General features: G+C 43.5%; 1 protein-coding gene across 1 annotated transcript in view; it reads left to right on the forward strand.

The window, feature by feature from the left end:
• Nucleotides 1-14547, forward strand: part of podn (podocan) — a 72729-nt gene that overhangs the window by 39081 nt on the left and 19101 nt on the right. Inside the window, exons 5-8 of the mRNA XM_038794373.1 lie at nucleotides 4930-5039; nucleotides 9167-9323; nucleotides 9423-9538; nucleotides 11047-11704. Of these exons, the coding sequence (XP_038650301.1) occupies nucleotides 4930-5039; nucleotides 9167-9323; nucleotides 9423-9538; nucleotides 11047-11704 (1041 nt within the window). The remainder of the gene's footprint in view (nucleotides 1-4929; nucleotides 5040-9166; nucleotides 9324-9422; nucleotides 9539-11046; nucleotides 11705-14547) is intronic.

Raw genomic sequence — 14547 nt, forward strand, 5'->3', positions numbered from 1 at the left:
TGGGGGCCATCCGGTTGCATCCCAAACTGTTTGACGCCTGGCACGGTTCTGGTTTTCTCCCTCTCCCACTATTCAACGGCCTCATTTCGCTCGAGCGAAAGCATAGCGAGGCCAGAGAATGGCGCCCTCAATCACGGATCCGCCGAATCCTGCAATGTTTCTCATTGGAATCGATTGTGTTCCACGTGGCGCCGGTGCTAGCCCATCCATGGTTGCTTAATCAGTCCAGGTGCACCGCAGGTTTTGCTGTCGTGGAAGTCCAGGAATCCTGCCCCGGCATCAACACTTAGGACTGGATTCTCCGATTCTGAGGCTATGTCCAGTCTTACGACGAAAAAGTTGGCGGCGCCCTCGCACCGATGGTCCGCCTGATGGAGGGCTAGCAGCCACACCAGGTAAAACCCCTGGCATTCCCGACAGAAACGGACGGAGAATTGCCGGGTCTGGGGCTGGGCAAGCGCATGGTGGCCCCCTGCAGCGATCGCGCTGTACAAAATTGCTCTGGCCGTGCGCGGACCCGGCCTGAAAATAGTGTCCCCCGTAACCCCTCTTGTCATTCCTGGACCACCCCCCACCAGTCCCTCTGCCACCCACCGAAGCACCCCCGGCCAGCGGACACAGTCCGCAGCTGCCACGCGAGGTTGATGAAATCTCAGACCACAAGTGATCCACGCCGTCGGGAAGTCAGCCCATCGGTGGCGGAGCATTGGGGGAGGGCCTTTAGGTGACGTCCTGAGACCATCCCAATGGCATGCGGCGAACTCACCGATGATGCTGTTTTGGAGGGGGTGGAGCCTCTGAAAACAGGCACCGCCCCTGATTTCAGCGTCAAACGGGATTTTCTGCCCAATCGCCGAATGCGATTTCAGTGTCGGCAATCAGAGAAACCCACCCTATGCCTCAGACAATCCCACTGATGAACTTTGTCTTTGCACCTCTCTGATTATGTGCTTGGTCAAGGAAGGAATAGCTGCTCAAATCATGGATAATTCAATTGCAATCAACCATTTGCAACGTCACTACAAATGTAACAGTTCTTTAGTGTTGCAGGCATCAGTGACCCTACCATATTTAGACACAAAGTTTCCCTAAGTCTTGAATGAATACAAAAATGTACTTGTGATACTATCAGTATAAGTTGGCATCAATATAAGCAAAGGCAACCTAAACTTAGCTCTGTGTAAATAATGATGGGTTGGATTTTCCAGTCAGTGGCAAACAAATAGTGACAGCCATTTATTATCCTTATATTTGTCATAGTCTTCCCATCGTCCCACGGGATTTTGCACTGGAATTTGATTTATTAAGGGAGGCAAAACAGCAGGGCATTCTGTACAGAGGATTAAGAATCTGTGAATATTACAAGAAACCGGCAGATTAAAGAAATGTTACTGAGACATTAAGGGTGGCATGTTAGCTCTGAAATCTGGGACGTGAGGGGGGCATCAGAATTTTACAGCTTAAAATGAACAGCAGGCTCTAATGGAAGGTATGTAACAGGGAGGGTGCTTCAACCTGGAGATTCCTTCACTCCAAATTTAAAAAAATCTTACATTAAAAAATGGTTTTTGCAGCCAGGAATGTTGGAGGGGAATCTCTCTAGAGGGCAGCCTGTGGCTCTTTCTTTTCCCAGGCTGCAAAGGCATCCAGGAGCCCTGACTCCCAAGCCTGCTGCCAGGAAACCAGCTCTGGGCACCTGAACAGACCCCTCCTGCAGGAAACTGGAGGCTGACTCGATATTAATTTTTCTCTTCCCCCTCATCATTACTTCTGCAACAGAATCATAATTGATCAACCATTGTGCATTGATTTATCACCATTCCAAGCATACAGAACCTAGTAGTTGACATTAGCATTACTGGTAAAACATTGGTAAATCTCTCAGAAAATACCCGTGATCTTTTACCATGTTTCCGACAATTCAATAAACAGAGCCAAGTCTGAAAGTGCTGACTACTTAACAGGTACAATGCTCCTGATCATTTTTGGTGCCATGGCTATATTCATTCTGTTTGGAGGTAACGATTTGCTGATCAAAAACAAATAAATTGCTACCCAAATCAACGTAAACTTTTTTTTTACTTCAAGAATCACAAAATGGGGAAACCTTTGCTTTCACTTCAGAGCTCGGTTCAAATCCAGTCCAGAGTTAATATGGTAAAAGTGTTTTGTATCTGCTGGCTCTAATAGCCCAATGTTAAATGTGATTGCGTGGTCTTAACCCAGTTCCTATTGGCTATGGTAAAGCTACCCCAATATTTGTAATTTCACCCTGACATTTTCCAAAGACTGATTTCAGGATGGGAATAAATGCTAATCTGGTGTGGTAGGCGGTGCTGTATTGATCATAGAATCCCTACAGTGCAGAAGGAGGCCATTTGGCCAATTGAGTCTGCACCGACCTTCTCAAAGAGCACCCTACCTAGGCCCTCAAGGGTAGTTCAGCATGGCCAATCCACCTACCCTGCACATCTTTGGACTGTGGGAGGAAACCGGAGCACCTGGAGGAAACCCGTGCAGACACTGGGAGAAAGCTCCACACAGGCAGCCACCAAGGCCGGAATTGAACCCGGGTCCTTGGCGCTATGAGGCAGTAGTGCTAACCACTCTGCCACTGTGCCGCCCCCTATGTTGAATGGATTTTTAATGGACATCGTAGTTTAGTTTGCAAAATAAATACCTTAAAAATTAAACGTTTTCACAAGCAAAATAAGTAGCTGTTGCATCGCAATGATGTGCTGGTAAACTATTTGCATAGTAACTGCCTTACTGATACAGTTGGCCAATAATCAAGCAACATGTTTGTGTCAGCGCTCTTTAATTCTGGAATAAAAACAAAGGCCAGGATTCTCTGTTTGGGAGAATATGTTCTCCTGCTGGAGTGCAAATCAGGAAGCAATTCCCAGTCCTTAGATATGCAAATGTATGCATGGTGAGGATTGCGAAGGATTCCATAGGGAATCCTGTTATTGGGCCTCCATTTTGAGCAGGTGGCCCGATAGCGAGGTCTGGTGGCTGGGACTCCTCCCTCCCGCAATACAATACAGAACTTCCCGCCCACCCACAATGCAATTTAGCCCGCCCCCGTGATTTTCTGGGTCAGCCTCCCCCTAATGGTAAGGGGGTGACCCAACTTCCCCCTCCTTACCAGAAACACCTTAATTAAAGAGACCTCCACCAGAGACCCCTAATTAAAGAGACCCCCATCAAAGACTCCGCAGAAGAGAGATCCCTGTCTGGAAGCCCCCCAAGGAGAGGAACCCCTGTCTGGAAGCTGGAGAGCAGTCCAGACCGTGGTAGTGAAAAAAGAATCACTGTTTTAAAACTCAGCTGGGCAATACACCTGCTGGTTCAGACAGAGGAAGGAGCACCTGTAATTCCTGGAAAGAAAAAAACAGACAGCTTGGTTTAAACCTCCACAGATTTTTGAACTGTAAGCCTTTCATTTATATCTCTGTGAAATTGATTTTACTGGATGGATTTTACTAACTGCAATATTTATAAACATCAAGCTACGATTGATACTCCTGCACCACATCAAAGAGAGTTAAGTGCTTTCTGTTAATTTCACAATTAAATACTTCAAAGTCACTCAAGCATGAAGGGAGATGAATGAAATAATGCAGACAGTTGTGTTTGTCTAAAAGCTGTCAATCACAGCCTCGTAAAATCAATATCAAAGAGAAATGAATGAAAAGCTTGCAAATAAAAAATCTGCGGAGGTTTAACCCCACGGACTGTTTCTCTTTCCAGAAATTGCAAGGTGCTGCCTCCTCCGTCTGAGCCAGCATGTGTATTGTTCAGGTGCGTTTTAAAGCAGTGATTGTTTTCACTGCCTCTTTCTGGACCGATCTCTAGCTTCCAGACAGAAGTCTCACTTCTGAGTAGCTTCCCAGCAGGGGTCTTTATTCTGGAGGTTTTCACCCAGGAGTCTCTGCTGGGGGCTGTTAGGCAGGGTCTCTCTTTTGGGGGGCTTCTTGACAGGGGTCTCTCTTCTGAGGGTCTGTGGTAGGGGTCTTTCTAATTAAGAGGTCTCTGGTATTGGGGCACTGGGGGGGGGGTCTGCGGAGAGTGGACTGGGCAGGTCTTGCATTGAGGATAGGAGAGTTGCCCTCCAATAGATTTTAGGGGCAACTCTCTTAAAGAGTTACCTCCTTGGCCCACCGCGTCAGGGCCATGCTTGTCAAGACTTGCACCAGAGGACTGAAGAATTACGAGTGCCCGGAGAGTATGGTGCCTGGCCCGTTAATAGGATGCAAATTTGTCTTCATCCTGCTGGCATAGGGGGCAAACCTCAGTCCCGTTGCCAGAGGGGGATCGGAGCATCGGAACAGTGCTGATCCTGTTTTCTGCCTGATGCTAGATTCTCCGCTGCTTCCGTTAGTAGTGGAGTTCCGGAGAAAAATCCAGCCCAAAATATGCTGAAAAATCTCAACAGATCAGGCAGCACATATAAAGAGAAACAGAGTAAACAGCAGGAGAGGGGCAGAATTCTCTGGTGCCACCAGCAGCGCGCTCCCTGACTGCAGGTTGCCCGGCAGTGTGGGGTGGTTTCAATGAGAATTCCCATTGATAGCTGTGGGAGCAGAGAATCCTACTGCCAGCGAATGGTGCACTACCTCCCGGTGCCGAGAAACACATAGTTTGGACGCCAGAGAATCCTGCCCAACATTTCAGATCGCGTAACCTTTCATCAGAACAGTTCTAATAAACATCACTCTACCCGAAACGTTAACTCTGCTTTTCTCCACAGATGCTGCCTCGCATGCTTAGTTTCTCCAGTACTTTTTAAAATTTTATTTCAGATTTCCAGCATCCACAGTAATTTGCTTTTCTATTTGTGTAAGATCCAGAGTTGAATTTGACTGATTCCTTTAATTTAGCCAGACAGGACAGTGATCTACTGATTGGATATTGTATATTTTTCAGCTTACAGTTGCTCCAAAACACCTGCCGCCAACCTTGGTTAGTGCTGATGTTGCAGCAAATTACCTTACAAAGATCTACCCCCTCACTTTTGGGCAGAAGCCAAATCTAAGGTATGATTTGTCATGTGAACTAATATGTATTTGCATCACAGAAACAAATCAGAGAATATTGAAGTTGATTTGTCCAAAGAGCCCCATTGCTATCACCCAAGATGTCTCCACTTTGTTCCCAGAGTTACAGACTTGTGCTGGGGTACAGTTCCACCAGTGTCATCAGTCCTTGCCCAAGCGGGAATTCTTGTATAGAGGACCAGGCGAGTATTTAAGCTTGGAGAATTTCAGAGCTGAGCTCAATCTTATTTACTTTAGTATATCTTTTGGCACAGGTCAGGTGATCTGGAGATTTGCGTGACCTTTACATTGATCCTCTTACCACTTCAGCCAATTCACTCCCCAACCACCTCCCCCAACCTCCCTGGGAATTTGCAGGTACCACTTCAATATATGATTAACAAAACACTTGCCTCTTTTATTGTATCCAAGATACAAACACTTTTAAGATGCCAGGCCATGGGCGGCACGGTGGCACACTGCCTCAAAGTATTGAGGACCCGGGTTCGATCCCGGCCCCAGGTCACTGTCCGTGTGGAGTTTGCACATTCTCCCTGTGTCTGCGTGGGTCTCACTCCCACAGCCCAAAGATGTGCAGGGTAGGTGGATTTTCCAGGCTAAATTGCCCCTTAATTGGAAAATAAATGAATTGGGTATTTTAAATTTATATTAAAAAAAGATGCCGGGTCATTCATAAATACCATTAACTTGATCAATTTTGTGCATTATTTTAATATTTTCAAAAAGAGAAACATGTTGCTGAATCTTTTTGTCTTTTATTAATCAGGATAAACAAAATAAAGCCAAATTTCAAATGATCACAACAATGTTATACTGCAAGAGAAAAGGATGCAGATTGGTTGGCAAGTTGACACTGATTGGCTGAAGTGTTGCCATAGTGAAAACAACGGAGAAATTTTGGCTTCCCAAGCATTTGGGTAATTCAAAAAAGGTGCAAGGCTCAGAATGATTCCTTGGGTGAGATTTGCAGCAGTTTGCTTGCTCAGTCTGTTGTTCAAATTATTGAAATAATTTTTGAGATGAGTGCCAGACAAAAAGCTTTGGCAACTGAAATGTTTTCAGAAATATTCAAGTTCTGTACTATCAAGTGACCATCGTGTCACAAACCTGCAGGGAACCAAGAGAATTCTTCCTATCCACAGTGCGAAAGCCCTATCAAATGATTTCCTCTTCAGAAAGACCATAATCAGAGTGACTGATTTACAAGACTGAGTAAGTCAAATTCCATGTTTATTGCATGGAATTCTAGGATTTTTATAATTGTTTTAGAGATTGCATTGCATAACACTATCCATTGTCCCTGTGAAAATGGATAACTAGTGACCCTATCATGTACAAAGAAACATCTAATGACATTTGGAAGATTGTGTTCTGTGATACTGTTCATTTTTCAATAAACCTTTTTTCTTTACAATCTATGTGGTACTTGTGCTGTAATGTAGGAAACATGGTAGCCAATTTGTACACAGCAAGGTCCCACAAATGGCAATGTAATGACCAGACACACTCAGCGGGATTCGCTGCCAGTGGGATTCCCCGTTGCGCCAGTGGCTCACCCACGCCCGCGGGTTTCCTGGCAGCATGGGATGGCCATAATGGGAAATCCCATTGGCAGGTGGCAGGAGCAGAGAATCCCGCTGCAGAGAAGACGCGCCGCCCAGGAAAACACGGGTGGCAGATCGGATAATTGTGCCCACTGTTTTAAGATGTTGATTGAGGGATAGCTATTGGCCGGGATAACTCTCCTATTCTTCCTCAAAATGTGCCATGGGATCTTTTACATCCAAACAAGTGGGCAGGCCTGGCCTCGTTATAACGTCTTATCCAATGGATACAGCCTTTGATATTGTCTTCTGGATAAGACACTGACAATCCTTGATTTTTATGCTTAAGTTCTAGAGTTGGACTTATGCTTACGTTCTGAGAGGTGAGAGTGACTGTAAACTGACAAAACCATGGTTTAGCAACATATACTGTTGGCCAGGCAAAAGGTAATCAGTATGTCAAGCAGATAAGAAAGGTCCCTGTGCTTATGTTGAGATATTGTTAAAGGTATAATAGCAGGGTGCAGCAGGTTTTATTCTCTTCTTTCTCAAAGTTCTCAAGCCTAACTGTTGCTTGGGGAAGTGTTCAGAGGAATTCAGATGCTTCCCTGTAAGGTTAGAGGTCAGTATAGGTGTCTTATAGCAGGATATTTGAAGAGAAAAGGTTATGTCTAAATAGAAATAAATTTTACAGTCATGTCACAGAGAAGGTGGGACTGTGAAATGCAGTGAGTCGTTCAAAAGTCCATTGACTTTGACGAGACTGGGAAAAACTGCTAGTGGGAGGGGCCGTAAAATTCTGCCTGTTCTATTTAGAAATTTCTTGGAATAAAACAATTTCATGCGCATTCTAATTTTTTTTTAAATTTAGAGTACCCAATAATTTTTTTCCAATAAAGGGGCAATTTAACATCATCAATCCACCTACCCTGCACATCTTTTTGGGTTGTGGGGGTGAGACCCATGCAGACACGGGGAGAATGTGCAAACTTCACACGGATAGTGACCTGGGGCCGGTTTCGAACCCTGGTCCTCGGCGCTGTGATTCAGCAGTGCTAACCACTGTGCCACCGTGCTGCCCCCTCATATGCATTCTAAACCAGGAAGTACACCAATAAACAAGCTGGTAAATAAACATGTTTTAGTCCTCTTGGAAAGGATGTTTATTTTAATTATATTTCCATGTTTTATACACAGCTCTTTAACCAGCTGGGGCTGGTTTAGCACACTGGGCTAAATAGCTGGCTTTTAAAGCAGACCAAGGCAGGCCAGCAGCACAGTTCAATTCCCGTACCAGCCTCCCCGAACAGGCGCCGGAATGTGGCGACTAGGGGCTTTTCACAGTAACTTAATTTGAAGCAAACTTGTGACAATAAGCGATTTTCATTTCATTTTCAACTTATCTTAGAACTGATGAAAGATTTGTTGCTAATGTTAAGCTAGGAGTAAGTTTAGATTGTTGTTATGAAACCAAAATAATGTAAAAGTACATAATGAAAATCTGTAAATGATGCAAAAATGGGCAGTTTTGTGGCATTGACCTACACGTTATCACCATGGTCCACATGTATACACTTTGTACATGTATAAACTTTCTAGGTGCCACAGAATAACGACTCAGAATCGAATCAGGATGTACTGAGGCCAACTGCAATGGTTTACTTTTACTCTAGCTGAGGTTACTTACTCAACACAGGCCAAGAACCCCTCCCAACATCGATCCGTGGCCTAAATTGAGTAATCTCAGCTATGGTAAGAGTAAATCATTGCAGTTGGCCTCAGTATCTCCTGGCCCTATTCTGAACCGTTATTCAATTGCACCTAAAAAGTGTAAATGTGTGGATATTGGGTGAGGACAGGATCCAACGTGGTTTTCATGGCCTCACAGTCAATTAGCCTGTCAATATTCATTCTCCAGGCTTATGTAGAATAACGATCAGTTAGAGGATGGATGGGACCCATGGAGCTGTTAGTCAGTGCCTTCAGGAGAGGAAGATGTAAATTGAAAAAAAATAAAAGCAATGAATATTAGACCCAAGGTCAATAAACTAATTAAGATTACAACTATTTCAACAGTAAAATACAATTAGCTGTCATGTTTGTCTCCAAAGCAACAACAGCTCAAAAACAATTGATTGATAGTGAAGAACCTTGGGACATCCAGAAGATGTGCTACATAAATGGAAGTTATTTCTTCTTCGTTGCCCCTACATCCATCCACAAAGTCTTGGGCTACTTACAAAATTAATATGTGGTTTTATCAATGAATAAAATATCTGCAGCAATTAAATCAGCCCTCTGGACATTAATCTAACTAAAATATATAATGCTGAAAGAAAAATAACAACATCTGGTGTTGGAAAATAGTGGATTTGTTTCAAGCTGGACTTTCTATTTAAGTATATTTGAGAAACTCTTAAATATTTATTTTAGCATTTTTCCTTTTTGAGGGCTTCCATAACACTATCTCTTTAGATTTTGCAATTGTTGATAACATTTGATAATGCTATCAAATAATAATTTTTTAAATTATTGGCAATTATTGTTTCTTTATCTTAATAGGTCTGTTTACCTCCATAACAATAAGCTTACTGATGCAGGATTACCTGATCACATGTTTAATGGATCTGATGGTGTTGGAATATTAATCATGTCAAGTAATTTCTTGAAGTACGTTCCCAAGAATCTGCCAAAGGAATTATTCAGATTGCATTTAAAAGTATGTAAAACTCTTTTTAAAAGAGACAGTCGCTATTATTTCAAGTTCAAAGTAATAACTTTACCTCATTGCACTCTTTTTATATTCAAATGTTGGCAGAACAATAAACTGGAAAAGATTCCTAAAGGTGCTTTCGATAACCTTTCTAGTCTTCGAGAACTGTATCTTCACAACAATTACATAACCAATGATGGAATAGACAACGAAACATTTTGGTAAGGATCTTACATGATAAAGCTGTTGAGAAGACACAGAGCAGAATAAAAGCATTTTAGTTGGACATTTGTGTTCTTTTTAGCGTTCAAAATATTCAAGTAATGTTAGGATCTCTGAGACTGATAGCGTTTAAAAATAAATTCAAACTTCCATTTAATACCTGGGAAGGATGATATGGTAAGATGTCATATTTTGAGATTTTCTATTGTAAACTATGACTAAAACATTATGAACTAAACATTATTTTTAACAATAGAAGGGTACATTTCTTTTTATACTGAATACACATCTCACTTTTCAAGGAATTACAGTCCATGGTTGCTCCCAGCTTCCATTGGGTTCATATTTCCCATTTTGCCTAAAAGTAACTTTGAGTGACTGCTTCCAGACATATACCTTAGTTTTGGGAGAGTTTTCTAAATCCATCACCAGCAGTAAAGGCTGTCCCAATGATTCTTTCCCTGTGGCCATACCAGGATGAATCTCCCAGAATCCTTACATGGTTTGTGCATGACAGCTACATCCGGCACACTCAGAGATCCCCTGCATCTTTGAGCACCACCCCAGGATGACGGGTTGGCTCTTGGGGGTAAGGGTGCCAACTGAGGTCCTGGCTGATGACACCAGTGCAGAGGCTGGAGACCAAGGCAGAGACCTTATATACTGAGGTGCATGTTGTCACCTGGGCTATCACTGAGCGGTGCATTGGACTGCTGAAAATGCTGTTCGGATGCCTGGACCGCTCTGGTAGTGCCCTGCAGTACACTGCACCGAGTGTCACCCGCTTTGTAGTGGTCTACTGTGCCCTCCACAACTTGGCGCAACAGTGGAGTGACATGCTGGAGGAAGAGGAGGAGGGACATGTGGCCTCGTCTGAGGAGGAGGAGGAGCTGGACCAGATGGGGATGGTGTATGAACCCGCGGAGGAGGCGGAGAATGGTGGATAGGCGGCAGCAAGGGTCCGACATGCCCGCAGGATCAGGGAGGCCCTTATCATTGCTCGATTCTTGTTGGACGATGCTTTGTCCGACAGCTTCCGCCCTCCGTCCATTCCCCTCCTTCCCACCCCATTTCCTTCCTTCCCCCCATTCCCTTCCTTCCCCACATTCCACAACCCTCTCCCCATTCGCCAATCCTGCTACCTATTCCCTGACCCTCGCACCCATTCCTTGACACTCCCATCCTCCCACCCCGACTACCTTGTTCCACCCTCCCAGGGTGTAACATCACCCCATGGTGATGAGCCTGTGTCGGTAGGAGAGTGATGATCACTCGCTGTAAACCTCTGTATTTCTTGCGGTTCCGTATTCAAGGCCACTCAAGAATGGGGAACTTAGCTAAAGAGTATAGCATGCAGTATTAAATAACTTTCGGTTTTGCAGTTCAGTTGAACTTCAAGTCATTCTGTTGGGAGGAGGCTACACTGATGGTGAAGTTGCACTAGAACATTTAGAAAAATGTATATTATTTCTGAATTGTACATAACCTTTGTTCTTCTTGAATTAAGGAAACTGTCAAGCTTAGAATACCTAGACTTGTCAAGTAACAATCTGACTCAAATACCAAGGGGGCTACCTCGGAATATTATTCTCTTACACTTGGAGAAAAATGCTATCAAATCAATACCTGGTAACTGGCTGACGCAGATAAAAAACCTTGAATACCTCTTACTTCATAACAACAAGATAAAGGCAAAAGCAATTCATCCACTTGCATTCAAGGGGCTTAAAAAACTCCATACCTTCCACCTTTACAATAATATGCTCGAAAGAATCCCAAGTGGCTTACCACGACGGGTGAAGACGTTAATGCTTCTCCATAATCAGATCTCGGAAATTTCCAGAAACGATTTCGCTCACACATACTTTTTGACAGAGCTTAATCTGAGTTACAATAAACTAACGAGTCCCAAAATCCACCCAGATGCATTCCGGAAAACGAGGCTGCTGGAATCGTTGGATTTCTCTGGAAATAATCTAAATGTAGTGCCCAGTGGACTGCCAAAGAATTTACATGTATTAAGGCTGAAGGAAAATGAAATTAATTCAATTACTGATGGCCCGCTCTCAGGAATGACAAAACTGAAGGAGATCTTCTTGAGTAATAACAAACTTAAACTGAACTCTGTCTATCCAGGGGCATGGAAACAGCTGGCTAATCTACAGGTAAGATATTATTAATATCAGTTGCACTATCAGAAGAAATCGCTGGGAAATCGCAAGAATAGTTTTTCTATTCACACCCCTTTCAGTTGTTTTTTTTTCTCTTCTTTCTTGGAAGTGCTTGATCATGGTGAGCCCACATAGTGAATGTTGCCTGACTAGTCATATATAAGGAGCATCCTAAACTAAACAGTTTCTTTCCTTGGTTGATGTGTCCAGTTATTCACTTTTGAGATGAAGTCAGGAGAAGAAACCTTTTTGCACATATGAGTCCATAGTTATTGGAATCTTAACTTGCCATGAAGGAGACTTTGCTCGCCATGTCAACCCTATCTTTATCTATTCCGTAACTCTTGGGCCCTTGAAATTAATTAAGTGTTCATAAAAGCAAATTACTGCGGATGCTGGAATCTGAAACCAAAAGAGAAAATGCTGCAAAATCCCAGCAGGCCTGGCAGCATCTGTGAGGAGAGAAAAGAGCAAACGGTTTGAGTCCAGATGACCCTTTGATGGATGCTGCCAGACCTGTTGAGATTTTCCAGCATTTTTCTCTTTTGGTAAGTGTTCATGAATACTGATAGAGACTCCAACCTTCAGACTTACAACACACGGTGAACATTTTCAAGAACAACTTCATTATTCTCAATCAACCGAAGTTCCATTGAGAAATAATAATTCCACGGGAAAAAATATTCATCCATGGCTAACTAATGAGGTTAAAGATAGAGTTAGCAAAAGATGACCAAAAAAATTCATGAAGAAGAATAAAATAGAATGAGAGTAAACTAGGCAGAAATATGAATTCAGAATACAAAAGCTTCTATAAATATGTAAAAAGGAATAGAGTAACAAGTAAACATGAATCCTTAGACAAAAAGAGAAAATACTGGACAATCTCAGCAGATGTGACAGCATCTGTGGAGAGAAACGGGAGCTACCGTTTCGAGACTGGATGACTCTTTGTCAAAGTTAATTCTCCACAGATGCTGTCAGACCTGCTGAGATTGCCCAGTAATTTTTTTTTGTTTCAGATTTCAGCATCTGCAGTAATTTGCTTTTATGAATCCTTAGAAGCTGAGGCAGGAGAAATTATAATGGAGAATAAGGAAATGGCAGAGACAGTAATCAAATACTCTGGCAAGAATTTTCTGGCTGTTCACGCTTGGCGGGATCTTCTGGTCCCGCTGACGGTGCACTCCCACCATGGATTTCCTGGCTGCGAGGGGTGCATTCAATGAGAATGGCGGGACCCGAAGATCCCACCTCCGCCCAATGGTGGGCCACATCCACCATGGCAAAACACGTAGCGCGGTTGCACGGAAAATCCCGCCCTCAGTCTCTGTCTTCACATTAGCAAACGCACAAAATATACCGGAAATAGTGGGGAATCAAGGGTTTATTGAAAGTAATTGACTGCAGCGTGGACAAAGTACTGGAGAAATTAAAGGACAGACCCGTGACAAATTCCTTGGGCTTGACAGCCGACATGTCGGTTTTTACAAGAGGTTAATACCGAGTTTGTGGGTTCACGACTTCTGATTTTCTAAAATTTCCTAGATTTGGAATAGTTCCAGTGTATTGGAAAATAGTAAATGTAACATTGTTTATTCGGGGAGAAAGTAAATGGGCGACTACCAGCCATTAGTCGCAACTTGTGGAATTGAGTATTAAGGAATGGTAGCAGGGAACTAAGAAACCAATGGATATAGTATTTGGATTTTCAAAAAGCATTTGATAAGATGCTGCATGAAATGTTTGTTGCACAATATGGAGTTGCTCATGGAGTTGGGAGGGATATATTGGTAAGGATAGAGGATTGGTTAAAGAACTGATAGCAGGGCAGCACGGTGGCCTAGTGGTTAGCACAACTGCCTCACGGCGCTGAGGTCCCAGGTTCGATCCCGGCTCTGGGTCACGTCCGTGTGGAGTTTGCACGTTCTCCCCGTGTCTGCGTGGGTTTCGCCCCCACAACCCAAAAAATGTGCAGAGTAGGTGGATTGACCACGCTAAATTGCCCCTTAATTGGAAAAAATAATTGGCTAATCTAAATTTATATAAAAAAAAAGAACTGATAGCAGATAATAGGAATAAATGGATTATTTTTAGATTGGCCGGCTCTTACCATTCAGGTGCTGCATTGGTCAGTCCTTCAACCTCACTTAGTTACAATGCATTAGATGAAGGGACCAAGTGTAATATATCAAAGGTTGCTAACAATATAAAGCTAAGTGGGAAAATAAATTATGAGGAGGGTGCAAAAGGTTGCATTTTTCCTGCCCTATGCAAGTTGGTGTGGAGGTGGAAGGGCTAAAAAAAATAGGGAGAAAACACATCAGAATAGTTGCATAATGCCTTTCTGCCTCTGGGAGGAAATAGTCACCACTTTGAGGCCACTTTCGAAGGTGATAGCAGGTTCCTGCTGTTGATATGGCTGCCCCCACTGGGTGGAAGCTAGCTGAACCTTAGAGTTGGCTCATGGTGGCAGGGATTTAGCTTATTGAAAGGCTCTACACCCCAATTTGGAGCCACCAGGATGAAAGGCCGTAGCCACACCAATGGCCCTAGCAGCTGTGGGTCTCTTCATTCAGAGATTGGCAGAAGGCGTTCAGAGCACCTCCATGTTGAGGCACCCTTCACAATATCCTTTCTGTATCAGCAGTGGCTACGTGGGCCTCTGACCACCCTGAGCTGTGGTCCCTCCGATAGGGCCTCCTGGCTCGGAAACCTTTTCCGCCATTTCTAATAAGATAGTGAAATCAGAGCTGCACTCCCCCTGCCCCAGCCCCAGAAAGGCAAATGGTTTGCCAGCCTTTATTGCAAGGGAGTTGAAGTATAAGAACGAGGAA

The sequence above is a fragment of the Scyliorhinus canicula genome, chromosome 4, assembly GCF_902713615.1.
Source record: "Scyliorhinus canicula chromosome 4, sScyCan1.1, whole genome shotgun sequence".
Classification (NCBI taxonomy): Eukaryota; Metazoa; Chordata; class Chondrichthyes; order Carcharhiniformes; family Scyliorhinidae; genus Scyliorhinus; species Scyliorhinus canicula.